Source organism: Polistes fuscatus, unplaced genomic scaffold (genome assembly GCF_010416935.1).
Source record: "Polistes fuscatus isolate 324 unplaced genomic scaffold, CU_Pfus_HIC Scaffold8, whole genome shotgun sequence".
NCBI lineage: Eukaryota > Metazoa > Arthropoda > Insecta > Hymenoptera > Vespidae > Polistes > Polistes fuscatus.
In genome coordinates, this window is record NW_025113162.1 from 6,808,391 (window position 1) to 6,835,467 (window position 27,077).

General features: G+C 29.1%; 6 protein-coding genes and 6 long non-coding RNA genes across 14 annotated transcripts; 6 read left to right on the top strand and 6 right to left on the bottom strand.

The window, feature by feature from the left end:
* Positions 1-146: 146 nt before the first annotated feature.
* LOC122525113 lies at positions 147-1,187 on the top strand. Its single transcript, XR_006305712.1, has 2 exons — positions 147-411; positions 1,158-1,187. It is a non-coding gene; the product is annotated as an uncharacterized LOC122525113 (long non-coding RNA).
* Positions 754-2,564, bottom strand: LOC122525110 (40S ribosomal protein S8). Its single transcript, XM_043647749.1, has 5 exons — positions 2,230-2,564; positions 1,689-1,819; positions 1,205-1,456; positions 995-1,124; positions 754-904 (listed from the first exon to the last, which is right to left on the bottom strand). The coding sequence occupies exons 1-5, from the start codon at positions 2,231-2,233 to the stop codon at positions 795-797; spliced, it is 627 nt and encodes a 208-aa protein (XP_043503684.1). The 5' UTR covers positions 2,234-2,564; the 3' UTR covers positions 754-794.
* LOC122525115 lies at positions 1,373-2,254 on the top strand. The gene is made up of 2 exons (XR_006305714.1): positions 1,373-1,576; positions 1,634-2,254. It is a non-coding gene; the product is annotated as an uncharacterized LOC122525115 (long non-coding RNA).
* An 823-nt stretch (positions 2,565-3,387) lies between the features above and the next one.
* Positions 3,388-4,430, top strand: LOC122525116. The gene is made up of 2 exons (XR_006305715.1): positions 3,388-3,652; positions 4,401-4,430. It is a non-coding gene; the product is annotated as an uncharacterized LOC122525116 (long non-coding RNA).
* On the bottom strand, positions 3,996-5,660 carry LOC122525107 (40S ribosomal protein S8). The gene is made up of 5 exons (XM_043647745.1): positions 5,473-5,660; positions 4,932-5,062; positions 4,448-4,699; positions 4,238-4,367; positions 3,996-4,146 (listed from the first exon to the last, which is right to left on the bottom strand). The coding sequence occupies exons 1-5, from the start codon at positions 5,474-5,476 to the stop codon at positions 4,037-4,039; spliced, it is 627 nt and encodes a 208-aa protein (XP_043503680.1). The 5' UTR covers positions 5,477-5,660; the 3' UTR covers positions 3,996-4,036.
* Positions 4,616-5,497, top strand: LOC122525114. The gene is made up of 2 exons (XR_006305713.1): positions 4,616-4,819; positions 4,877-5,497. It is a non-coding gene; the product is annotated as an uncharacterized LOC122525114 (long non-coding RNA).
* Positions 5,661-6,630: 970 nt separating the features above from the next.
* On the top strand, positions 6,631-7,673 carry LOC122525112. The gene is made up of 2 exons (XR_006305711.1): positions 6,631-6,895; positions 7,644-7,673. It is a non-coding gene; the product is annotated as an uncharacterized LOC122525112 (long non-coding RNA).
* LOC122525109 (40S ribosomal protein S8) lies at positions 7,239-9,025 on the bottom strand. The gene is made up of 5 exons (XM_043647747.1): positions 8,715-9,025; positions 8,175-8,305; positions 7,691-7,942; positions 7,481-7,610; positions 7,239-7,389 (listed from the first exon to the last, which is right to left on the bottom strand). Exons 1-5 carry the CDS (start codon positions 8,716-8,718, stop codon positions 7,280-7,282), a joined length of 627 nt encoding a protein of 208 aa, XP_043503682.1. The 5' UTR covers positions 8,719-9,025; the 3' UTR covers positions 7,239-7,279.
* Positions 9,026-9,868: 843 nt separating this feature from the next.
* Positions 9,869-10,915, top strand: LOC122525111. The gene is made up of 2 exons (XR_006305710.1): positions 9,869-10,137; positions 10,886-10,915. It is a non-coding gene; the product is annotated as an uncharacterized LOC122525111 (long non-coding RNA).
* Positions 10,481-12,035, bottom strand: LOC122525108 (40S ribosomal protein S8). Its single transcript, XM_043647746.1, has 5 exons — positions 11,954-12,035; positions 11,417-11,547; positions 10,933-11,184; positions 10,723-10,852; positions 10,481-10,631 (listed from the first exon to the last, which is right to left on the bottom strand). The coding sequence occupies exons 1-5, from the start codon at positions 11,955-11,957 to the stop codon at positions 10,522-10,524; spliced, it is 627 nt and encodes a 208-aa protein (XP_043503681.1). The 5' UTR covers positions 11,958-12,035; the 3' UTR covers positions 10,481-10,521.
* A 605-nt stretch (positions 12,036-12,640) lies between these two features.
* On the bottom strand, positions 12,641-18,911 carry LOC122525106 (putative inorganic phosphate cotransporter). The gene is made up of 7 exons (XM_043647744.1): positions 18,351-18,911; positions 16,996-17,129; positions 16,126-16,426; positions 15,653-15,897; positions 14,037-14,186; positions 13,576-13,950; positions 12,641-13,057 (listed from the first exon to the last, which is right to left on the bottom strand). Exons 1-7 carry the CDS (start codon positions 18,409-18,411, stop codon positions 12,887-12,889), a joined length of 1,437 nt encoding a protein of 478 aa, XP_043503679.1. The 5' UTR covers positions 18,412-18,911; the 3' UTR covers positions 12,641-12,886.
* Positions 18,912-21,575: 2,664 nt separating this feature from the next.
* On the bottom strand, positions 21,576-27,000 carry LOC122524720 (structural maintenance of chromosomes protein 4). Of its 3 annotated transcripts, none has more exons than XM_043647126.1 (9): positions 26,947-27,000; positions 26,372-26,598; positions 26,083-26,274; positions 25,805-25,981; positions 25,447-25,739; positions 25,063-25,342; positions 24,385-24,981; positions 21,912-24,067; positions 21,576-21,817 (listed from the first exon to the last, which is right to left on the bottom strand). In XM_043647126.1, exons 2-9 carry the CDS (start codon positions 26,570-26,572, stop codon positions 21,700-21,702), a joined length of 4,014 nt encoding a protein of 1,337 aa, XP_043503061.1. In that variant the 5' UTR covers positions 26,573-26,598; positions 26,947-27,000; the 3' UTR covers positions 21,576-21,699. The 3 variants fall into 3 exon arrangements, with proteins under 3 accessions (XP_043503061.1, XP_043503060.1, XP_043503059.1); XM_043647125.1 differs by lacking the exon at positions 26,947-27,000 and adding an exon at positions 26,745-26,766; XM_043647124.1 differs by lacking the exon at positions 26,947-27,000 and having other exon boundaries at positions 26,372-26,737.
* Positions 27,001-27,077: the final 77 nt, after the last annotated feature.

Consider the following 27,077-nt stretch of genomic DNA (forward strand, 5'->3'; position numbering starts at 1 on the left):
AACTTGTGTAGTATAAGCAATCACATAAACTTTATCTTGAGAAATAAAATAATATAGTAACAAAAATTAGTATTTTAAATTATATATTAACCCTTTCCCTTACGATCGAATTTCCAACTGTGCAGGTTTAAAGCGACACCAGTCGGTCGCGCGCAGGGACATAAACACAAGCTTGGCTCATCGTTCGAAACTACACTAATCTCAAACTTCCTACGATTTGTATATACACATGCGCGGTACAATTAACTTTGCAAGATGTTTGATAAATAATTACGGTTAGTTGGTTATTAACCAAAAAAAAGACTTATTGTTGCAAATTGAATAATCCATTATTAATAACTGAAAAAACTGAACGTCGCGTCTCTGGAATTTCTCTGTGACCTATTATATTCATGTAGGATTGGAAAAAATGTAAGCAAGAAACATGAAGATATGAATATTCGAAAACGATCGTTGCTAAATATATACGCATTTCGAGTAAGAGTAAAGTTGTTTTTCGGTTATGAGAAATGTAAAAAAGAAAGGTCAGGATATGAATGTTCGAAAACGATCGTTGCTAAAATATACGTAGTTCGAATAAGTAAAGTTATTTTACATTTATTTATATTTTATTATTTTATAAGAAATATCGTCCTTTATTACACAGTAACAAAGGACAGTAATAAGTGTGAAGAGCAAAAAGTATCAAGGTATCATATCAAGTATCATATAAAAGAGCACAAAATTTGGACAAAAATAAAATAATTTTACACATTTTATCATAAGAAGATTACTTTATTTACAAACTAACATTTTTATTTTGCTTTCTTGCTCTTAATTTTTCTCAGGTAGAACTCTAGTTCTTTACCTTCAAGAATGTAACCGTCAGCTCTTCCACACTGTCCAGGTCGACTGGATATGCAAGCTGAAATTAAAATTAATACCATTTAGACGTATGTAATATATAAAATGTATATACGTAATAATATAATATAAAATTATTAAGATATAATACCAAGGACTCGTCCTGTTGAAAACTGTTCTTCCAAGGCAGGTTCTACTTTAGCAAATCGTTGTCTTGCTTTGTATTTTGCTTCAGTTTTTTTCGAATGTTTCTTATTCAAAACTTCTTCCTCTGCTTCCGTCTGAAATATTTTATTTCATTCTATTCATTACAGACAGTATCAGAAATACATTTGCAAATCAAATACAAAAATTTATTTACCAATTTTGCACCACGCTTTCGTCCCAATGGAAGAGCATAATGGCTTTCGTACCAATGTCTGAAGGGCGTTGCATCTATTGTTACTATTGCATTTTTGACGAGTGTTTTCGTTCGGACTAACTCATTATTAGATGCATTGTACACAACATCAATAACTCTGGTCTTTCTTGCTGTGCATTCTGATCCCCATGAAAAATTTCCAGTATCCAGACGCAGTGCTCTGTATTTTTTATTGCCACCACGTGTGCGTACCTTGATGTAAGAAAAACATTAAGCATTAATTATGTGACTATAAATAAGAAGAATAAAATTGTATTGGCTGCATATAACTCAGTACGCTGTGGGAATATATCAACATATATCTCAGAGTAGGTAAGGTGATCATCATTTTTCATAACAAATAATTTAATACCAAATTTAAAATAACAGGTTTTTAGAAATTTGATGTCTAATAGATGAATCATATATTTGTATCCAAACTTACCGTATGAATACGCTGAGGTCCAAGTTTAGTATTTGCAGCTGGACGTCCTAACTCAAACTTCCTCTTCTTTCTGAGAGGCTTTCGCTTCCCACCAGTAGCTCTTCTTTTATGCCAATGATCTCGGGAAATACCTATTTATTAAAATTTTGTAATGTAAAGTAAGTTTCATTTTATCACATACAACATCTCTCATTGCAAACTCTTAATTACTCAAATTTATACAAGCAAATATGTCGCTTGTAACTAATTGTAAAATATATTAGTGAAAAAGACGAGTAATATGTAAACTAATTACATTTATTTATATTTTTATATTCTTTAATATATTGTGTATACACACAAAAACTTAAGAAACTAATTCTAACCACAAAAGCCTAATATAATTTACAAAATTTTTCAAATAAATGTTGAAATAATGTATTAACGAATATGTAAATTATTATATTATTTACAAATTTTCCATGTTCTGCAAACATATTTTTTATGCAAAATATAGATGTAATTCGATAAAGATAAATTTTAATAAAACCAGAAAACTCACCCATGGTGGCAAATTGAAAAAGAAACTCAGTCTTCGATATATTCTAGTCTTCCGTTTCAATCCATTTAGTGTATTATTTTTAACAGCAGATAGCGCTATAATCGTCAAATTGTAGCGTATTCGTCGGTATGCAATAATAATTAATTCACTAAGAATATTATTATTAGAATATTTTTATATTTTTAACGTATCAAAAAGGATTGTACAAAATATATATTTTTAAACTTAACAATATGTAATAATGAGAAAACGGAAGTAATGACTAGGTTCAGTCTTTTTGTCGCTGCTAGTAAACGCGTGTGTCTTGCTCGGTGGTTGGGACGGAAAAGAGCGAGTAGCAGTGATTATTCATATACCTGGTGTTTGCTTAATTCTTTGGTTTCGTCACTAGAGCCGTGACGGTAAGAGTGCCGGTGGCGCCAAGCTTTGGCGTGACGGATACAAAATGCTACCTATCGACGTACCAATCGTAATGATTGATTCTCATCTATTATAACTGCGTGCATCGAGCTGTCATTGCGTATTTGATTTTTATTATTCTATTTTCTGCTGTTTTTAAAATGTTGTGTCTTCTTGAATTTTTTGTTTTTCATCTTCTTCTTCAATGTTCATTTTTTTCCACTTTTTGCTGATGAGAACTGAGGCAATTTTTTTTTACACAAAAGTAGAAGCATTTAAAGTGTTCGGGACTAATGTTAGTGTGAACTGAATATAACAAAATTTGATACATTTATTGTTCTACTTTATACTCGTGATAAAAAATATAGTGAAGTTGTATATATATATAAGATATATATTTATATATTATTTATGTACTTAAAAATAATGTGTGTTCGTGTATATAAGATATTAATTAATGAAGGAAACTGTCTATAATTACCATTCATATTTGATCCTCTTTTCTAATATATAAATATAATTATATAAAAATAAATTTATATTGCTGTAAAAACAAATTTAAAGATTAAATAAACTCGGAATAAACACATTGCTATAAAAATGATGTCTACTTAACTTGTGTAGTATAAGCAATCACATAAACTTTATCTTGAGAAATAAAATAATATAGTAACAAAAATTAGTATTTCAAATTATATATTAACCCTTTCCCTTACGATCGAATTTCCAACTGTGCAGGTTTAAAGCGACACCAGTCGGTCGCGCGCAGGGACATAAACACAAGCTTGGCTCAGCGTTCGAAACTACACTAATCTCAAACTTCCTATGATTTGTATATACACGTGCGCGGTACAATTAATTTTGCAAGATGTTTGATAAATAATTACGGTTAGTTGGTTATTAACCAAAAAAAAGACTTATTGTTGCAAATTGAATAATCCATTATTAATAACTGAAAAAACTGAACGTCGCGTCTCTGGAATTTCTCTGTGACCTATTATATTCATGTAGGATTGGAAAAAATGTAAGCAAGAAACATGAAGATATGAATATTCGAAAACGATCGTTGCTAAATATATACGCATTTCGAGTAAGAGTAAAGTTGTTTTTCGGTTATGAGAAATGTAAAAAAGAAAGGTCAGGATATGAATGTTCGAAAACGATCGTTGCTACATATATACGTAGTTCGAATAAGTAAAGTTATTTTACATTTATTTATATTTTATTATTTTATAAGAAATATCGTCCTTTATTACACAGTAACAAAGGACAGTATTAAGTGTGAAGAGCAAAAAGTATCAAGGTATCATATCAAGTATCATATAAAAGAGCACAAAATTCGGACAAAAATAAAATAATTTTACACATTTTATCATTAGAAGATTACTTTATTTACAAACTAACATTTTTATTTTGCTTTCTTGCTCTTAATTTTTCTCAGATAGAACTCTAGTTCTTTACCTTCAAGAATGTAACCGTCAGCTCTTCCACACTGTCCAGGTCGACTGGATATGCAAGCTGAAATTAAAATTAATACCATTTAGACGTATGTAATATATAAAAATGTATATATGTAATAATATAATATAAAATTATTAAGATATAATACCAAGGACTCGTCCTGTTGAAAACTGTTCTTCCAAGGCAGGTTCTACTTTAGCAAATCGTTGTCTTGCTTTGTATTTTGCTTCAGTTTTTTTCGAATGTTTCTTATTCAAAACTTCTTCCTCTGCTTCCGTCTGAAATATTTTATTTCATTCTATTCATTACAGACAGTATCAGAAATACATTTGCAAATCAAATACAAAAATTTATTTACCAATTTTGCACCACGCTTTCGTCCCAATGGAAGAGCATAATGGCTTTCGTACCAATGTCTGAAGGGCGTTGCATCTATTGTTACTATTGCATTTTTTACGAGTGTTTTCGTTCGGACTAACTCATTGTTTGATGCATTGTACACAACATCAATAACTCTGGTCTTTCTTGCTGTGCATTCTGATCCCCATGAAAAATTTCCAGTATCCAGACGCAGTGCTCTGTATTTTTTATTGCCACCACGTGTGCGTACCTTGATGTAAGAAAAACATTAAGCATTAATTATGTGACTATAAATAAGAAGAATAAAATTGTATTGGCTGCATATAACTCAGTACGCTGTGGGAATATATCAACATATATCTCAGAGTAGGTAAGGTGATCATCATTTTTCATAACAAATAATTTAATACCAAATTTAAAATAACAGGTTTTTAGAAATTTGATGTCTAATAGATGAATCATATATTTGTATCCAAACTTACCGTATGAATACGCTGAGGTCCAAGTTTAGTATTTGCAGCTGGACGTCCTAACTCAAACTTCCTCTTCTTTCTGAGAGGCTTTCGCTTCCCACCGGTAGCTCTTCTTTTATGCCAATGATCTCGGGAAATACCTATTTATTAAAATTTTGTAATGTAAAGTAAGTTTCATTTTATCACATACAACATCTCTCATTGCAAACTCTTAATTACTCAAATTTATACAAGCAAATATGTCGCTTGTAACTAATTGTAAAATATATTAGTGAAAAAGACGAGTAATATGTAAACTAATTACATTTATTTATATTTTTATATTCTTTAATATATTGTGTATACACACAAAAACTTAAGAAACTAATTCTAACCACAAAAGCCTAATATAATTTACAAAATTTTTCAAATAAATGTTGAAATAATGTATTAACGAATATGTAAATTATTATATTATTTACAAATTTTCCATGTTCTGCAAACATATTTTTTATGCAAAATATAGATGTAATTCGATAAAGATAAATTTTAATAAAACCAGAAAACTCACCCATGGTGGCAAATTGAAAAAGAAACTCAGTCTTCGATATATTCTAGTCTTCCGTTTCAATCCATTTAGTGTATTATTTTTAACAGCAGATAGCGCTATAATCGTCAAATTGTAGCGTATTCGTCGGTATGCAATAATAATTAATTCACTAAGAATATTATTATTAGAATATTTTTATATTTTTAACGTATCAAAAAGGATTGTACAAAATATAAATTTTTAAACTTAACAATATGTAATAATGAGAAAACGGAAGTAATGACTAGGTTCAGTCTTTTTGTCGCTGCTAGTAAACGCGTGTGTCTTGCTCGGTGGTTGGGACGGAAAAGAGCGAGTAGCAGTGATTATTCATATACCTGGTGTTTGCTTAATTCTTTGGTTTCGTCACTAGAGCCGTGACGGTAAGAGTGCCGGTGGCGCCAAGCTTTGGCGTGACGGATACAAAATGCTACCTATCGACGTACCAATCGTAATGATTGATTCTCATCTATTATAACTGCGTGCATCGAGCTGTCATTGCGTATTTGATTTTTATTATTCTATTTTCTGCTGTTTTTAAAATGTTGTGTCTTCTTGAATTTTTTGTTTTTCATCTTCTTCTTCAATGTTCATTTTTTTCCACTTTTTGCTGATGAGAACTGAGGCAATTTTTTTTTACACAAAAGTAGAAGCATTTAAAGTGTTCGGGACTAATGTTAGTGTGAACTGAATATAACAAAATTTGATACATTTATTGTTCTACTTTATACTCGTGATAAAAAATATAGTGAAGTTGTATATATATATAAGATATATATTTATATATTATTTATGTACTTAAAAATAATGTGTGTTCGTGTATATAAGATATTAATTAATAAAGGAAACTGTCTATAATTACCATTCATATTTGATCCTCTTTTCTAATATATAAATATAATTATATAAAAATAAATTTATATTGCTGTAAAAACAAATTTAAAGATTAAATAAACTCGGAATAAACACATTGCTATAAAAATGATGTCTACTTAACTTGTGTAGTATAAGCAATCACATAAACTTTATCTTGAGAAATAAAATAATATAGTAACAAAAATTAGTATTTCAAATTATATATTAACCCTTTCCCTTACGATCGAATTTCCAACTGTGCAGGTTTAAAGCGACACCAGTCGGTCGCGCGCAGGGACATAAACACAAGCTTGGCTCAGCGTTCGAAACTACACTAATCTCAAACTTCCTATGATTTGTATATACACGTGCGCGGTACAATTAACTTTGCAAGATGTTTGATAAATAATTACGGTTAGTTGGTTATTAACCAAAAAAAAGACTTATTGTTGCAAATTGAATAATCCATTATTAATAACTGAAAAAACTGAACGTCGCGTCTCTGGAATTTCTCTGTGACCTATTATATTCATGTAGGATTGGAAAAAATGTAAGCAAGAAACATGAAGATATGAATATTCGAAAACGATCGTTGCTAAATATATACGCATTTCGAGTAAGAGTAAAGTTGTTTTTCGGTTATGAGAAATGTAAAAAAGAAAGGTCAGGATATGAATGTTCGAAAACGATCGTTGCTACATATATACGTAGTTCGAATAAGTAAAGTTATTTTACATTTATTTATATTTTATTATTTTATAAGAAATATCGTCCTTTATTACACAGTAACAAAGGACAGTATTAAGTGTGAAGAGCAAAAAGTATCAAGGTATCATATCAAGTATCATATAAAAGAGCACAAAATTCGGACAAAAATAAAATAATTTTACACATTTTATCATTGGAAGATTACTTTATTTACAAACTAACATTTTTATTTTGCTTTCTTGCTCTTAATTTTTCTCAGGTAGAACTCTAGTTCTTTACCTTCAAGAATGTAACCGTCAGCTCTTCCACACTGTCCAGGTCGACTGGATATGCAAGCTGAAATTAAAATTAATACCATTTAGACGTATGTAATATATAAAAATGTATATACGTAATAATATAATATAAAATTATTAAGATATAATACCAAGGACTCGTCCTGTTGAAAACTGTTCTTCCAAGGCAGGTTCTACTTTAGCAAATCGTTGTCTTGCTTTGTATTTTGCTTCAGTTTTTTTCGAATGTTTCTTATTCAAAACTTCTTCCTCTGCTTCCGTCTGAAATATTTTATTTCATTCTATTCATTACAGACAGTATCAGAAATACATTTGCAAATCAAATACAAAAATTTATTTACCAATTTTGCACCACGCTTTCGTCCCAATGGAAGAGCATAATGGCTTTCGTACCAATGTCTGAAGGGCGTTGCATCTATTGTTACTATTGCATTTTTGACGAGTGTTTTCGTTCGGACTAACTCATTATTAGATGCATTGTACACAACATCAATAACTCTGGTCTTTCTTGCTGTGCATTCTGATCCCCATGAAAAATTTCCAGTATCCAGACGCAGTGCTCTGTATTTTTTATTGCCACCACGTGTGCGTACCTTGATGTAAGAAAAACATTAAGCATTAATTATGTGACTATAAATAAGAAGAATAAAATTGTATTGGCTGCATATAACTCAGTACGCTGTGGGAATATATCAACATATATCTCAGAGTAGGTAAGGTGATCATCATTTTTCATAACAAATAATTTAATACCAAATTTAAAATAACAGGTTTTTAGAAATTTGATGTCTAATAGATGAATCATATATTTGTATCCAAACTTACCGTATGAATACGCTGAGGTCCAAGTTTAGTATTTGCAGCTGGACGTCCTAACTCAAACTTCCTCTTCTTTCTGAGAGGCTTTCGCTTCCCACCAGTAGCTCTTCTTTTATGCCAATGATCTCGGGAAATACCTATTTATTAAAATTTTGTAATGTAAAGTAAGTTTCATTTTATCACATACAACATCTCTCATTGCAAACTCTTAATTACTCAAATTTATACAAGCAAATATGTCGCTTGTAACTAATTGTAAAAATATTAGTGAAAAAGACGAGTAATATGTAAACTAATTACATTTATTTATATTTTTATATTCTTTAATATATTGTATATACACACAAAAACTTAAGAAACTAATTCTAACCACAAAAGCCTAATGTAATTTACAAAATTTTTCAAATAAATGTTGAAATAATGTATTAACGAATATGTAAATTATTATATTATTTACAAATTTTCCATGTTCTGCAAACATATTTTTTATGCAAAATATAGATGTAATTCGATAAAGATAAATTTTAATAAAACCAGAAAACTCACCCATGGTGGCAAATTGAAAAAGAAACTCAGTCTTCGATATATTCTAGTCTTCCGTTTCAATCCATTTAGTGTATTATTTTTAACAGCAGATAGCGCTATAATCGTCAAATTGTAGCGTGTTCGTCGGTATGCAATAATAATTAATTCACTAAGAATATTATTATTAGAATATTTTTATATTTTTAACGTATCAAAAAGGATTGTACAAAATATAAATTTTTAAACTTAACAAAATGTAATAATGAGAAAACGGAAGTAACGACTAGGTTCAGTCTTTTTGTCGCTGCTAGTAAACGCGTGTGTCTTGCTCGGTGGTTGGGACGGAAAAGAGCGAGTAGCAGTGATTATTCATATACCTGGTGTTTGCTTAATTCTTTGGTTTCGTCACTAGAGCCGTGACGGTAAGAGTGCCGGTGGCGCCAAGCTTTGGCGTGACGGATACAAAATGCTACCTATCGACGTACCAATCGTAATGATTGATTCTCATCTATTATAACTGCGTGCATCGAGCTGTCATTGCGTATTTGATTTTTATTATTCTATTTTCTGCTGTTTTTAAAATGTTGTGTCTTCTTGAATTTTTTGTTTTTCATCTTCTTCTTCAATGTTCATTTTTTTCCACTTTTTGCTGATGAGAACTGAGGCAATTTTTTTTTACACAAAAGTAGAAGCATTTAAAGTGTTCGGGACTAATGTTAGTGTGAACTGAATATAACAAAATTTGATACATTTATTGTTCTACTTTATACTCGTGATAAAAAATATAGTGAAGTTGTATATATATATAAGATATATATTTATATATTATTTATGTACTTAAAAATAATGTGTGTTCGTGTATATAAGATATTAATTAATGAAGGAAACTGTCTATAATTACCATTCATATTTGATCCTCTTTTCTAATATATAAATATAATTATATAAAAATAAATTTATATTGCTGTAAAAACAAATTTAAAGATTAAATAAACTCGGAATAAACACATTGCTATAAAAATGATGTCTACTTAACTTGTGTAGTATAAGCAATCACATAAACTTTATCTTGAGAAATAAAATAATATAGTAACAAAAATTAGTATTTCAAATTATATATTAACCCTTTCCCTTACGATCGAATTTCCAACTGTGCAGGTTTAAAGCGACACCAGTCGGTCGCGCGCAGGGACATAAACACAAGCTTGGCTCATCGTTCGAAACTACACTAATCTCAAACTTCCTACGATTTGTATATACACGTGCGCGGTACAATTAACTTTGCAAGATGTTTGATAAATAATTACGGTTAGTTGGTTATTAACCAAAAAAAAGACTTATTGTTGCAAATTGAATAATCCATTATTAATAACTGAAAAAACTGAACGTCGCGTCTCTGGAATTTCTCTGTGACCTATTATATTCATGTAGGATTGGAAAAAATGTAAGCAAGAAACATGAAGATATGAATATTCGAAAACGATCGTTGCTAAATATATACGCATTTCGAGTAAGAGTAAAATTGTTTTTCGGTTATGAGAAATGTAAAAAAGAAAGGTCAGGATATGAATGTTCGAAAACGATCGTTGCTACATATATACGTAGTTCGAATAAGTAAAGTTATTTTACATTTATTTATATTTTATTATTTTATAAGAAATATCGTCCTTTATTACACAGTAACAAAGGACAGTAATAAGTGTGAAGAGCAAAAAGTATCAAGGTATCATATCAAGTATCATATAAAAGAGCACAAAATTCGGACAAAAATAAAATAATTTTACACATTTTATCATTAGAAGATTACTTTATTTACAAACTAACATTTTTATTTTGCTTTCTTGCTCTTAATTTTTCTCAGATAGAACTCTAGTTCTTTACCTTCAAGAATGTAACCGTCAGCTCTTCCACACTGTCCAGGTCGACTGGATATGCAAGCTGAAATTAAAATTAATACCATTTAGACGTATGTAATATATAAAAATGTATATACGTAATAATATAATATAAAATTATTAAGATATAATACCAAGGACTCGTCCTGTTGAAAACTGTTCTTCCAAGGCAGGTTCTACTTTAGCAAATCGTTGTCTTGCTTTGTATTTTGCTTCAGTTTTTTTCGAATGTTTCTTATTCAAAACTTCTTCCTCTGCTTCCGTCTGAAATATTTTATTTCATTCTATTCATTACAGACAGTATCAGAAATACATTTGCAAATCAAATACAAAAATTTATTTACCAATTTTGCACCACGCTTTCGTCCCAATGGAAGAGCATAATGGCTTTCGTACCAATGTCTGAAGGGCGTTGCATCTATTGTTACTATTGCATTTTTGACGAGTGTTTTCGTTCGGACTAACTCATTATTAGATGCATTGTACACAACATCAATAACTCTGGTCTTTCTTGCTGTGCATTCTGATCCCCATGAAAAATTTCCAGTATCCAGACGCAGTGCTCTGTATTTTTTATTGCCACCACGTGTGCGTACCTTGATGTAAGAAAAACATTAAGCATTAATTATGTGACTATAAATAAGAAGAATAAAATTGTATTGGCTGCATATAACTCAGTACGCTGTGGGAATATATCAACATATATCTCAGAGTAGGTAAGGTGATCATCATTTTTCATAACAAATAATTTAATACCAAATTTAAAATAACAGGTTTTTAGAAATTTGATGTCTAATAGATGAATCATATATTTGTATCCAAACTTACCGTATGAATACGCTGAGGTCCAAGTTTAGTATTTGCAGCTGGACGTCCTAACTCAAACTTCCTCTTCTTTCTGAGAGGCTTTCGCTTCCCACCGGTAGCTCTTCTTTTATGCCAATGATCTCGGGAAATACCTATTTATTAAAATTTTGTAATGTAAAGTAAGTTTCATTTTATCACATACAACATCTCTCATTGCAAACTCTTAATTACTCAAATTTATACAAGCAAATATGTCGCTTGTAACTAATTGTAAAATATATTAGTGAAAAAGACGAGTAATATGTAAACTAATTACATTTATTTATATTTTTATATTCTTTAATATATTGTATACACAAAAACTTAAGAAACTAATTCTAACCACAAAAGCCTAATGTAATTTACAAAATTTTTCAAATAAATGTTGAAATAATGTATTAACGAATATGTAAATTATTATATTATTTACAAATTTTCCATGTTCTGCAAACATATTTTTTATGCAAAATATAGATGTAATTCGATAAAGATAAATTTTAATAAAACCAGAAAACTCACCCATGGTGGCAAATTGAAAAAGAAACTCAGTCTTCGATATATTCTAGTCTTCCGTTTCAACCCATTGAGAGTATTCTTTTTTAACTGCAGAATGCGCCACAATCGTCAAATGCTAGTTTCCGACATTACCAATGGGGATTCTGACTGTCATACTGTAGTTGATGACTGCTTTTTACTAACGTAATGTAGCATATAATTTTAAATAGTGTTCATAGAGTAATAAAAATAAAACTGATTTAAATAATGTGCCTTTGTGTAAATATATGTGTGAACTCATATAAAAAAATAATCGAATTGCATAAATATTAAGTGCATAACTTTGCTTCCGCCGTTTTTTCTATGAACCATTTATAGGTTAAATAGGTTTATATTGTGTTTATATTTAGTTCATATTTTTCCATACCTGTCATTGAAGCCATACGTGCTTCGAGTGAAAGATTGTAAATCTTAATATTTTGGATTCTCAGGTATGCTCCGTTATTTATTAAAAGATATTTATTTTTTATATGTGATTATGCATGACTGTATCGTCGATAAATTTATAAATTAATTCTTTACTTTAGTAGTTTATGATTGCCAAATGCCTTAAGTTTTGTAGGAAAACATTAAGAATCAATATGATTAAATAATACAATTTTTTATTAAACAACTTATAACATTAACAATTATATATATACAAATATTTTCACGTATTTACATAACTACAATAAATAATGATTGAGCTTTGGTACGCAATAGAAACATAAAATAATAATAACAAGAAAATCATAAACTAAACATTAACATGAAAAAATGAATAATGTAAATGTGACTGATGCACAGTGCTACTATTAGTGTTATGCTTATGTATACTACATGTGTCAACAGCCATTATACAAAATGCATACAAGACATAATTGCAAACATTATTTCTATCAAAATTAATATTGCACACTAAACTGGTCTTATAATCGGTTCTAGATTTTTCTCTTTGCTCTCTTTAACAGCTTTTGGATCGTTCCACCATTGTACTTCACCTTTACCCCAGATAAGAAATATCAAATTACCCACGAAATAAATGCCAGCCGAAACATAAAATACTATTGCCCATTGAGATTCATTGCTCTGTAATTAAAAAAGAATTAGTATAGATGGAGGTATAGTGGATATTTCAAGGTCATCTCCTCTTTTTTTAAATTAGATTACTAAATTTTTTTACCGCTTTGCGATAGCCAGTATTGAGATGGTTTCAACAAAAGTGTAGTCTTATCACTGAAAGATGTACATGTCTTATTATTCGTTGATATGCCATATCGTCACAGTAACATTGACATAAATGGTCACAATTTCGAATATCTTTTGTAATATAAGAAAGTTTATTTTACTATCACATTTGAATTTGAATGATCTTCATTAATAGCTTGCTGAAACCATCTTAATATCAACCAAAGCGGTAAAAAAAGTTGACATTCAAATCTCATAAAAAAATGATCTGTATAATAAGTTCTCTTAACCATTAGATTTCCCCTTGCAATAATGTAACTTTTTTCTTTGAAATTTTTTAATACGAGTATAAACAAAGAAGATATACAAGGTGTATAGAATTATTGCCCCACCCTGTATATGACAAAAATTATACTTACCAAATCAGTGACGATTTCCCCACAAATTATCGGTGCAATTATCGCGATGACAGAAGCAATACAATTAGTGATAGACATCATAGTACCAGCATAATTTGGGCTAAGATCAATGTGATTTATTTGATATCCACAAAGTGAGCCAGCGTTAAGACCAACTGCTACAATAAGAATTATAACAGTCCAAAGTGGATCATTGGTCGGGACAAAACCTAAAACAATCAGAGCTATGGCCGGACCCCAATGAGCTATACTGTTTGAAAACTTTCTTATTATCGATCTAGAGAAACCCTTTTTAAGAGCATAATCCGACAACCAGCTTGCAGGAAAGCTTAACATCCACATCATCAAATAGGGTAATGCTGAGATACCTCCGTTCTGTGTAAATTATTCTAATTAAGATAATTATATGAGATAAAATAAAAATGTACTTCAATTATATATTCAAATCATTAATTAATTACCTTTTCAATATCAAAACCTAAGACAGAGTTCAAATAAGTTGGCATTTCTGTGAGAAGAGTCCAATATCCCCAATTTTGACCGCAATGAACAATTATCAATGCCCACATTGGTGTTGATGTCCAAATCTCTTTCCATGGTGTCCGTAATTTCTGAAAAAGTAATAAGTCTGATATAAGCATTAAAAAAATACGTACAATATTAACGTAATTTCCAATTACTATTTCCAAAATACTAATATTAATAAAATGAATAATGAAATTCATTATTAAAAATTCATTATTGTCTAAAACAGAAAAAATCTTTTTAGATTATATAACGCGTATCACATATCTTAGCGCACGTGAACAGTGAAGTTGATGTATTCGTAATTACCATAGTATGCTTTTTGCCGTGCAATTACAATTTCAGTTTTTTTAATCTTTTCTTTTATCGAGTAGAGGACAAAGTAAAATAGAATTAAATGTGTCTACATGTACATACACAAGACAATCTCTCATTCCTATTAAATTATCTGTTAAATCGTTTCTTGAATCAATTGTAAAAATAATGCTTATGGAATTATATACGCCAGATGAATATATCCGTTAGCTTTACATATATGCATGAAATAATTAATAAATAAAAATATATATATACACATAGCACTATCTAATCACTTTTTACAAATAAGAAGTAAGATGCAATTTTCTTATATAATAATTTATAATCTGTCCGATAAACCGAGTTACTGTAATATTCCGAGAATAACAAAAATAAAGAAAAAGAATTAAAAAAATTATAAAACATGATTTGAACTTTATCCTCGTTTTCTAAGTACAATGGGAAAAAACTTTCATAAAATCTTAAAATTTCTGATGACACTTTAATATCTTCTCGGTTTTTCTTTCATTTTGATTCTTACTCATAATACATAGAACATTTCACATTTTCAATCAACCTTGAGCCGATGTGCAAAACACATTGTTACTGAACCTGCAGGCAATTCAATTAAAAAGGAAAAGTATTGGGTTATCATTAAAAATGTATTAGAAATACGAATAATAAACTACAAAAAAACAAACCGAATGATGAAATACCCAAATTAAGAAGAATGATTTCAGATGGCTGACATAAAGCTATAGTAAATTACAATCCATCTCGTAAATTACTAAAAAGAAAATAATCAGTTTCAATTGTAATAATCGTTATCCTGGAATTTTCTACAATCATAATTATCACAAGAGAATAAATCTCGTATGTTAAATTGATTAAATAACGTTTTTTTAAAATTGTTCAATCAATCGAAAATAATGCTAACTTTTTAATTGTCGATGCACATCATTGCTCTCATCATGATTGTATTATCGAAGTAGAGTCAAAATTATTCTATTTAAAATATTAATAGATCTGAAATTATATCATTACAGAAAAAAATTTATCATCACTTATTGTTAGCTAAACTTAATTTTTATTTTAAACGTAAAAAATTATTGATTATCGCACTGAGTCTAATAACCATGACCTGTAAGACCAATGCCTTATCATTCTCCGATAAAGTTAGGTTTTATTAACTATGTTCGCCATGCAGGCATTAGGATATTGTTAAAAATCTTAATGTCTTGGTTAATTTATTTACCTCTTCGGTTTTAGGACTAGCAATTTGCAGACTGTTTTCAATATATTTTTTTTCTTCTATGGAAATACTTGAATGAGTGGACGGTGTATCAGAACCAAAGAAGAAGAAGGCTATACTCCACAAAACAGCAATGCCACCAAAAATATAAAAAATGCTAGGCCATCCTATTGGTGATGCTGCGAGGAAACCACTAATTGGAAGAGCGATAACTGTACCAAACTGAGCTCCTGCATAGGCGAAGGTAGCTTAAAAAACAAAACAAAACAAAACATCATAAAGTTTCATAAATAAAAAGAGAGAGAGAGAGAGAAAAAAATAAATCAAAAACTAATAGTAAAACAACAGCTAAAAAGGAATACAAAATGCATCTTATTATCTGCAATTTTTATTCCTTTTTTACTTCCTATTTTTGATCTTTCGTGCCTTTATCAGTATTTTCATTTGTTCTTTTTCGTGTATCGAGTAGTTCTCACCAAGTCTTGCCCTCTCTGAGGGTGGCACCCATTTGGAGAGAAGGGTGTGGACAGAAGGTAAGAGGCAACCCTGACAGACACCCATGCCTACTCTGCAAATGTATACGGCGATAATGCCGCAATAATGGGCAGCGAGGTGCATTAATATACTAAATACACCACAAAAGAACATTCCCAAACTGAGAAGCTTTTGAGTACTCCAAACAGTGGTGATGTAACCTGATGGTATCTGCATTACCGTGTAACCCCAGAAAAACGAGCTGAGGATTCTTGACCTTTGTGCTGGATCCCATCCATAATCCTAAACGGGGAAAAAAGTCTATCTTATTGTTGGGATTCGCAAAATATATTGTTAATAGATTTTTAATATTTAAAATTTACAAATCATTGTCATATGTATTATACATTATACAGGATGAGTCAGAATTAAGATACACACTTATTGTTAGGGATGTAAGATCTAGTGAGCGAGTTGGTCTGTTATATCTACCCCTTGATTTTTATCTGAGAGGATACCTAATTCTGAGTCACCCTGTTAAAAAAATGTTACAGGAAGGATTCGAAAAGGATATTTTATAGAATGTCCAAAATTTGTTTAGACAGAGAAAGATTATTTCTCATCCTTCGTCCGTGATCAAATACACCCCATTAAAGCACATTTTATATTTTTTTAATGTAATATTTTAACTTATAAAATTTATAAAATAATTAATTTTCTATTTGAATAATTAAATATTAATAAAATTTATCTAACACAATAAGACTGAAAGTAACGCTTTATCTAATCTTGCGTTGAATAAATTAAAATTGAAGCTAATATTTAATTCTTAATATATAATACTGTGGACATTCTATAAAAGAGATTCATACCTCAATGTTCGGATTTGCTGTAGTAGCGTTTGCCATTGCCACGACAGCCACTGACATTCCCACTCTAAGAAAATATCCGATGACCATGGCTAAGAAAAGTAGAAGGACTTGCAAATGTCTAATCCCCAGTTTACCTGAAATGTACATATATTATGTATCGAGCTCGCACGCGCACACACACCACACACACACACCACACACACACACTGATACACTCAATAAATGAAAGTAATGTTCATCTTGATTTTAATACTGATAAATTCTTGTCTTTTTAATCTTCCTTTTACGGATTCGAGCCATTTCTGTAAGAATACCTTCTTATACTTATTCCATATTATCAAAGAGATCGCGTAATGTGATAAATTAGAACATATAAAAGTAAATTATTATGTCATTATTTTAACGTATAACTTTTAGACGCGAATAATATTTTCTTCTTACTCGTTAAAATTTAAAAAACGTATTTGCATTTATTTATAAAATAATAATATTATGTCCTTATATATACATACGCACGAAGTATACGCGTGAAATTTTGAACAAGTATATTCATTGAAAATTCTTTTTCTAGAAATTTAAAATAAGAATTTATTAAAAGGAAAATGAACGAAAGAAAAATAATATACGTCTTACATACAGGAATATCGTATGACTTTATGTAATTTAAACTTTTGTCGCGCGATCGAAAAAAAGATAAAAAAAAAATAAATCAAAGTAGATATATACTTAAAAAGAGGTATGTGATAGGGTACCTGTACAAGTGAAATTTTTCTTGTTATCTTGTCTTTCAATTAAAATATTATCTAAATATTTTATGACCGTATATTAAAATATTATCACACATAGATTAATCAACACCTGCGATAATCAACGAGATGATTTTTTTGACTGATATATTTAAATCAAATAAACGATTCGAAATATATGTATATAAATTAAATCTGGGTATAAAGGTATAGGGTAAAGGTACAAATTCATCGATTAGAAATTTCCAGAACGATCCCAAAAAAACAATGAAGCATAAAGTAATTTATTCGAATTTTTAAAAAATATTTAAAAATAAACATTACAAAAAATTGTCAACATAGTTGTTACACTCTGAAATGTTAAATTTATTAACTCAACTAACGATATGATCGAACATTTTTGAATGAATCACCAAACTTTTCGCGGTAGAAGGAAAATTACACGCGGAATTTGAATATTGCACTTGATAATTCTAAGTAAAAATCATTTCCAACGCTCACACAATGATAGTATATAATTATGAAAAATAATGATGATGATAATAACAATGGAAATAATCATAATGTGATTATAACAACGATGACGATGTTGACGATGAATGAATCTACCTGGCGACACGTTGTTTGTTGCATCGTCGCCACTACTACCTTCCTCTTTGCTAGCTGTCATTGTTACTACACAGTGTACACAGTTATAAAAACGTTAATCGTTCATACGGACATATTTATATCGAGATCCCCACCGAATTACAAGATACCACGCCCCTCCTCTATTTTTCTATTAATTCCTCTAGTTTGTAATTACAAACTTGTAGAATGCGATTAGCAGCGAATGAACGACAACGTAAATATGTATGTATATTTACATGTTCTCTGAGACATGCGATATATATCACTTTTAGAAAAATGACATCGATAGAGCCAATTGTACAAGATATACAAGGTAAGACATTTAAATTGGAACACATAAATATCTTAGTTATATAGAAATCCTAAGGACGACGTTTATTTGAAATTATTTGAAGATTGTACATATTGCGGTAATTTTTTTTTCCATAGCTATTTTTAAACAAGATTTCAAGAGATTTCGAGATATCGAAAATCGATTATTTAAAAGAGATATTTTAATTTTAAATATTGCTAAGAAACCATTATTTAAAATATAGTAAAAAAAAGAGTAGTAAATAAATATAATATAATTCTCTTACTAAAGAGAATGATATTTATTAACAAATATTTAAATTAAAACATTTCTTAAACTAATAAATTTTTTATATTTTGCGTAGAGATTCGATAGATCGAGCTGCATCGATTAATCCGTAAAAACCTATTTGATTTCATTTAAAATAAATACTGATTGATTCGAAATCTCTTTATAAACAATGACTTTTGAAAAATAATTTATCAATTTATCAATTAAATTAACAAGAAATAACGGAGAAATGTAGGTGCTTAGATTTAAATGATCTATCCTGTATAATCCGATAATCTTTTATTGACTAACGCTTTATCAATAAATACACTCAATAATCTACGTTGAAAAATAATGTGATTACATTCAATTTTAAAGTGTATACTAATGTTTTTACAATAAAAACTAATATAAGTATCATCTACTATTTCTGTCACATAATAAATTTTGATTTTATTATTCTTCATTCTTACTGATTAGGTTTTTATGTATACTCATAAAATAAGATTACCTAGAATATAATATACATTCTTGTGTAATAACAAAATGTTTTTTCAAGCTTTGTAATTTTACTTGTTACATTTATTAAAATGAATGACATTGCTATTATAGTTATATGGATTTTTGCCGAGAATTGGTGAAAGACAACAAGAGGGGGACAATACACTCTCTTCTCCTATCCCCACTTTTGGGACTCTTCAAGACTGTAGATAGTATCTTGTGACATGATTTCAAATTGACAATAAACGCACTTGTGTTCACGGTCAACTATGGATAAAAAAAACACTTGAACACGTCTACGCCAATGCTTTATTTATCATTCTGTTTCTTGTCAGCCATACTCAACCTGTCAAAATTTATTACCGGCCACTTGTTCCCCACTCCGCAGCTCCTTGCTGAAGGGGGGTCCGAGTTTTAAATCACTTATTATTTTTCAACCTGATAATCTTTCTTTTTTGTTTTTTATTTAGTCATCGAATCTTATTTAATCGGTGTCAATGTGCGGCCCGCTTGATATAGGATGTGGATATATGCAGCTTGCAAAGGAAAAAGGTTGAGTACCCCTGCTCTATGTTATTCAGTTTTGACTTGTTCTATTTTTCTTCTTTTTTATATCGAAATTAGTATATATGTATAGATAGAAACTTTCTGCCAATAACAAAAATATTTGTGATGTAAAATTACATCATAAAAGTGTATAATATAAAACCAACGGTTTTAATTAATCAGACCCGCACTCCTTACAGGCTCATTCTCGACTGAGCTTACTATACGTATTTTATTTCCGTTGTTACATTATCTTCATGTAAAAAAGAAACATTTTCTAAAAGTACAATAATTTTTCCATTTATGCGGATTCATACTTTACGCTTTACTTACACTTTATCTGTTATCAGTGCCAATACATGTGTCAATACGATTCCGTTATATAAAAACGTAAATTAGGGGATTCCTCAGTCATTTATTTTATAATCATGTAAACTTACTTTTCTACCCCGCTAAATACGAACTAAATACGTAGTTGAGAATGTGAAACGGATTCTTATTTTAAACGATTTTTCATGGTTTTATTTACGCAGTTTCCATTTACGTGTTGTGTTCGTGGAAACAATTACTCACGTAAATAGAGGAATTTACTTATTGTATATCTTATCGTACCCCTTATAGAAAATTTTTTAATTTTCGTAAATTTTATTGATCGCAGAAATGATTACTGAATCGTGCGATAACATTAATACTTTCATATTTTTATAAACAATATTAATATTTTTTTATAAGGGTTACAGGATGTACAAAAGAACAACAATATTAGTACGAATATAATTATGTGTATTTAAGTTTATAAGTATATAAAAGAATATTGCTTTTGTTGATATATATCATTTCATACGGTTATTACTATAAAATTAAACCAATGTTTACATTACAATACAACATTTTTTCTGATTAATCGATTTGATTCAATATTGATCTTTTTTAAAATACAAATATCTGCACACATATACAGTTTTTATTCTTCCAATAATAGGTGATAGAAACTCTCATCGGTATTAAGTTCATATATCTTATTATCTTATTGTACAGTTATAAAAGTATTCTTTTCTATTTGACTATTTTACAAATACATAAAGCGTTAGAATAAAAATAATTACACCTAATTCTGTTTTTACACGAACTTCTTTTGCACGATTTTGATTTAACATGAATTAGGAAAAACATGTTTTTTTCCTTTTCAAATGATAATTTACTTTGTATGATTCATGTGCAATCTTTATGAAATAAAATGTTTAAGATCCTAATATGAAAACTTATGGTTTATTGTATTATTTTGGCTGATTTCTTAAGACTGGAATCAATCTTCTATTTTTTCATAGATGCAATATATTTTTTTACGCGAATTTTTTTTACACGTATTCTTCGAGAACACACCTATCACGCAAAATAGAATTAGGTGAAATCGCATCGATGAAATTATTAATTAAATAGAATAATTCATTTATAAACGTAATTTTGTATTAGTTTTCTACAGATGAATCTACATCGGTTTTTATATTTAAGATATGTTTAGGAAAGAATGTTAACAAAAATTAAGAAATTGAAAAATTAAAAAAAATTAATAAATGAAAGATTAAATATATTCCGTGAACAATGCATGTTCAGATAATTATTTTCCCGCATTGCACACAGTGTATTTTTTTTTACATAAAATATGTTCTTACAAAAAACATACCTTCGTCTTAATATAATAATCTTATTGAAGAACTTCTATATTTTTCTTTTCTTTCTTGCAGGTTCTTTGTTTCCATTTGTTTCTTCATTATTAATGTCTTGATTAGAATTATCAGATTTCTTTGGAGTTTCACACAAACTCAAATTTTGTAATCTGAAACCATCAATTAAAAATATATGTACATGAATAAGCTATAAAAAAATAAACATAAATACTTTCAGTACAACAAAATAATTTCTTATCTTACTCAAATAAATTATTTAAATCCATTCCATTTGAGTGTCCATTTTTATCCTTATTTATTATTTCATTTTGTGCATTATTTGTCGATGTCATTTGCGACATCTGTGTTTGGGAATAAAGATTTCTAGACATAGTAATTTGCGTTGGAGGTGGAATTCCATTATTGACATAATATTTAGCCAAATTAACTCTTATACTTTTTGTACAATTATGCTTTTTATATATTCCTACAAGATAATCTGCAAGTTCGAACATATTCGATCGCAGTGATATAATTATAAATTGAGCATTCTTTGTTCTTTCTTTTATGTAATGACCAACAATGGAAACATTTTTGAAATCTAGGGCTGCGTCTATTTCATCCATAAAATATAATGGCGAAGGCTTATAATGATGTAATGCGAACACCAAAGCCAAAGAACTCAATGTTTTTTCACCCCCACTAAGATTACTAATATTTTTCCAAGATTTTTTTGGTGGTCTTACACTGAAAACTATACCTTCGCTAAATGGATCTAATGAATCAACTAATTCAAGTTCAGCGTCTCCTCCCAAAGTAATCATTTGATACATTTCTTTTAGTTTATTCGTTATCAATGTAAAACCAGTAAGAAATTCACTCATTCTTTGTCGGCGTGATTTTTCATAAATATCCCGCAAATTATTTCTTTCTGTTGTTATTAATTCGAGATCTGCAACTCTTTCCAAGTAAAGTTTGTCTTTTTCTTCATAATCAGCAATTATTTGCATATTGGGAATAACTTTTGGTAAATGTTGCATAGTCTTATCCAATTTCTCAGCTACAACCTTTTCGTTTAATTCATTTATTTCTTCGTCTGATAATTCTTTCAATACTTCAGGTTGCTCTCCTGGAATTGTATTAAGTTTTAAAGAATTTATTTTTTGTATATATTCAAGAAGTTGTGCTTTGATTGACTCTAAATCTCTCTTATTGATTTTCATTTTCTGATCTAAATCTATTTTTACGGCTTTCATATTATTTTCACGGATTTGTAATTTTTCCAATTCTTCTTTTATAGACGCCGTAGCTTCGTCCCGTTCTACCAGTAACTTATTAACTTCGTTCAATTTTTCCAATAGGACTTTTCCTGTTTCCTCTAAATCATTTTTTTCCTCTTGCATTTTACGTAGTTTTTCTTCCCCAATGTGTATATCACTTTCAAGAACTTCTATACGCCTTGCCACTTTATCATAATTTCGTTTAGCCGTTGTAATAGCCACTTGTAATTTATAGATTTCAGCTTTTGTGTTTTCTATTTGTTTAGTTAAATTTGATATTTTTTGCTGATGCTCCTTTACACGTCCACCAGATATTTTTTCAATTGCCATATTGATATCAGCAACTTTATTTTCAACGACCGTTGATTTTTCTTGAACTATATTCAATTTCTTTTGGGCAGTATCTATAGTTTTCTTCAACTTTTGTATCTCTTTAGGATCACATACTGATTCTGCAACTTTTTTTTCTTGATTCTTAAGCTGTACTTCTAATAATGATTTTTGTTCTTTAAGAGTCTGTACTTCGATATTAAATTTATTTCGATCTAGTGTCATATCTTTTAACGAATTTGAAAGAGTGTGTATTTGATTTTCCAAAGTCTGCTGTTTATTTCTTAAATCGTTACATTCTTCGTATACTTTATCAAGATTCTTTTCTAATTTATCAACGTCAGCAACGGAAGGTTCATTTCTAACCACTTTTTGACCCATACGTCCTCTCAATACAGTAGATCCACCACCACTCATAGTACCTGACATTTCAATTAGTTCTCCTTTCAAAGTAACCACCCTATAACGTTTGGGTCCATATGCAATTTGTGTTGCTTGATTTAAATTATTTGTTACTAAAGTATCGCGTAAACCGTAATAAAATGCTGGTAATACATTTTCATCCTCAACACGTATTAAGTCAATTAGTCGAGGAACATTGTTTGGTGTATTTATTTTTTGTTTGCATTTTGAAAGCAAATGCTGTTGTTTTTCTAGAGCTATAAATGTTGCACGTCCTATATTATTTTGACGAAGAAAAGTAATACATGCTTGAGCAGTACTAACTGTATCCACTACTATGTTATCCAATGGACCGCAAGCAGTCGAAACTGCTACATCGTACTTAGCATCTATCGCACCAAGATCACCCTAGAGATAAAATCATAATATATTATGATATTTTTTATAAGTTAATATTTATAAATCTGTATATACAGGGTGATTCAGAATTAACTGGACACCTGAATCTCTGTTGGATTTAAAAAACATGCAATTCCATTTAAAAAAAACATTGATGACCTAAAAAAAACATCTAAAAAAATGATGTTACGATGATTATGTGTGTCCTTCAAAAAAATGTTGATTCCGATGTAGACATACTTTGCAATTTTAAATCCAACAGAGATATTCAGATGTCTGATTCTACTTTCTTTCTCTCTTCATATATATATATAATGTAAACTTACCAATCTACCAAAAATACCAGGAATCCTTCCTTCCATCTTTTCTTTCATGAGTGAAGTTAAAATTTTATTTCTAGAATTACTTGCTTGCATAGCAGATTTTTTTTCTTCGTAAGAAATTCTCAAATTCTTCAGCTTTGAAGTTATCTGAATCTCTCGATCCTTTGCTTCTTTAAATTCATTTTGTGCTTGATCCAAGCTTTTTTGAGTAGCAGGGATTTTTTTATTTAAGGAAATAAGTTGTTCAGTTCTTTGTTTAATCGTACTGACAGTAGTTTTTAAAGTTTCTTTTATATTATTCAATTTTTCTCTCTCCGTCTGTTCAATAGATGTATATAATTGTAATTTAGAATTTTCAATATCAAATTTACTCTTTGCTTCGTTAACATCTTTTCTAAGAGATATTAAATGTTTCTCTAATTGAGATCGTTCATTAAGCAATGGTTCCGTTTTGTCACGCAAACCACTTATTAAAGTAACCAATGCAGCTTCCTCTTTTTCTCTAAATTGGAGATTGTTCTGTATATGTTTTTCATACTCTTCTATTGTGCTTGAATTCTTTTTAGGTATTGCTTCCAATTCTTCTAATTTATTTTTTTCCTGAAATTATTGAACAAAAATGAATATTTTATAAAAGTGTTCATATCTCACGGAAATCTTCAATTTTATTATTAAACTTACAGTTTTCACCAATTTGATATTCTCTTTCCTTCTTTTGTTTGTCTCTACCATTTCTGCATATAAATATTCATCCTTATTTCTTATTTCTTCAAATTGAGCGTCAATATCATCCTTAGTAGATTGTAATTTGTCCCATTTTTTCTTCTTTTCTTTGAGTAACTTTTCTTTTTCATCCTTTTTTTGTTGAACAATTTCCAATTCATTTAAAAGATTTTGGATATCTTTTTTTACTTCATTCGTTGCTTCTTCTTGTAATTCAACTTCGTGTTCTGTCCTAACACTGATTTTTATGACAGATTTTAAATTATTTATTTGAATAAAATAAAATAAAATAATTTATCGTAAAGCATTATAAGGTAAGCTAATATAATATTATTCATTTACCGTTTACAATGATACAACTGATATTGTAATTTTGTTATACCATTCTCCATTCTCAAATAATTAACTGCATCCTGCATAGGTTCTTGTAAAGCAGCCTTTTCTTTTTCAACAATTCGAAGACGATTCATTTTTTCAACCCTATATTCTGATAATAACTCAACCTTCCCCATCAATTTTTCGAGAGGTTCTTTAAAACGTACTGTGCCAATAATATCTTCCAAAAATTCTAACATACCATTTTCATTATCATTTCCAGCTTTTGGTTTCATCATTGCTATTTGTTCTACTTCACCCTATTCAAAGATTTTATTAGATCTTCAATCTTAAAATATCGAAATTATACTTTTATTATTCATACCTGTAAAATTAGAAATCGATTGTAATCTAAATCAACGCCATGAGATCTTAAAAGTTTAGATATCTCCTTAAATAGTACTTTCTTCTTGTTTAATTCATAATATGATGTATTATCCTTAAATGCTGTTCTTGATATTACAAATTCACTATTCGGTACGACTTCATAATCATCACCCTCCTACAATATAAACATTTCTTTTTTTTTTATCATACGTTTTTTATACAAATAAAATCATCTATATATAATGAAACAAAGAAAATTGTATATTTTTAATTTACCTTATCCATTATTCTCTGGAAATATACAGAAACAGTACAGCTTTTGCAGTCAGCATGCTGACTCGAATTATGTATTAAAACTGATATTTTTTTGGAGCGTATTTTACTTGCTTTATAACCAAATACAAAAAGCATTGAATCGATTACGTTACTTTTACCACTTCCATTTGGTCCCACAATTGCTGAAAAACACTAAAAGATATATTGATAAATAAAACACAGATACACATAAAAATTCTAAATATAAATTAAACAGATTTTATATATAAATATATATAACAATGTTTACCTTGTGAAAAGGACCAATAACTTGTGTTCCAGCATAACTTTTAAAGTTTTCATTAACTATTTTTGTAATCATAAGTCTAGGTCCATTTTCATCTAGATCACTGATCTTACTTGGCGGTGGTGGAATGTAAATGTCATCATCTATTCTTATACCTCCTTCTTCATCATTATTGCGTTCATTATTTACAAAATCCACTTCCATCTCATCAGAAGTATTACATCTATTACCTGTTTTATTAGCCATTCTAAATACTTTTTATAACATAGTCAATATTTTGAAAAATACAATTTACACGTTGATTGTTTGAGGTTAAGCAACAACATTAATTATATGTAATATTGCTCTTGCAAATATTTCATTAAATAATTAATACCATTCATATTATAATCACTAAAATATATTTCTATGAACCACATATAAAATAAATTACAAATTAATTCAAATAAACAGAACTAAGAATTTTTCAAATTTAATTGAAACCGCGCGAAATAATATCTCCGATGATAATATTACACCAATTATCGAACTTTATAGAAAAGTAAGTATTATACTTTACAAACTATATGATACTTTACATCAGTAATATATGTTTAGAATTGCAAATTTTGTTAAATTTATCATATATTATAAATTGAATATTCTACAAAACACCATTATACAGACAAACCGTTGATACAAAATGGCGCCGATATAATTCAAATATTTC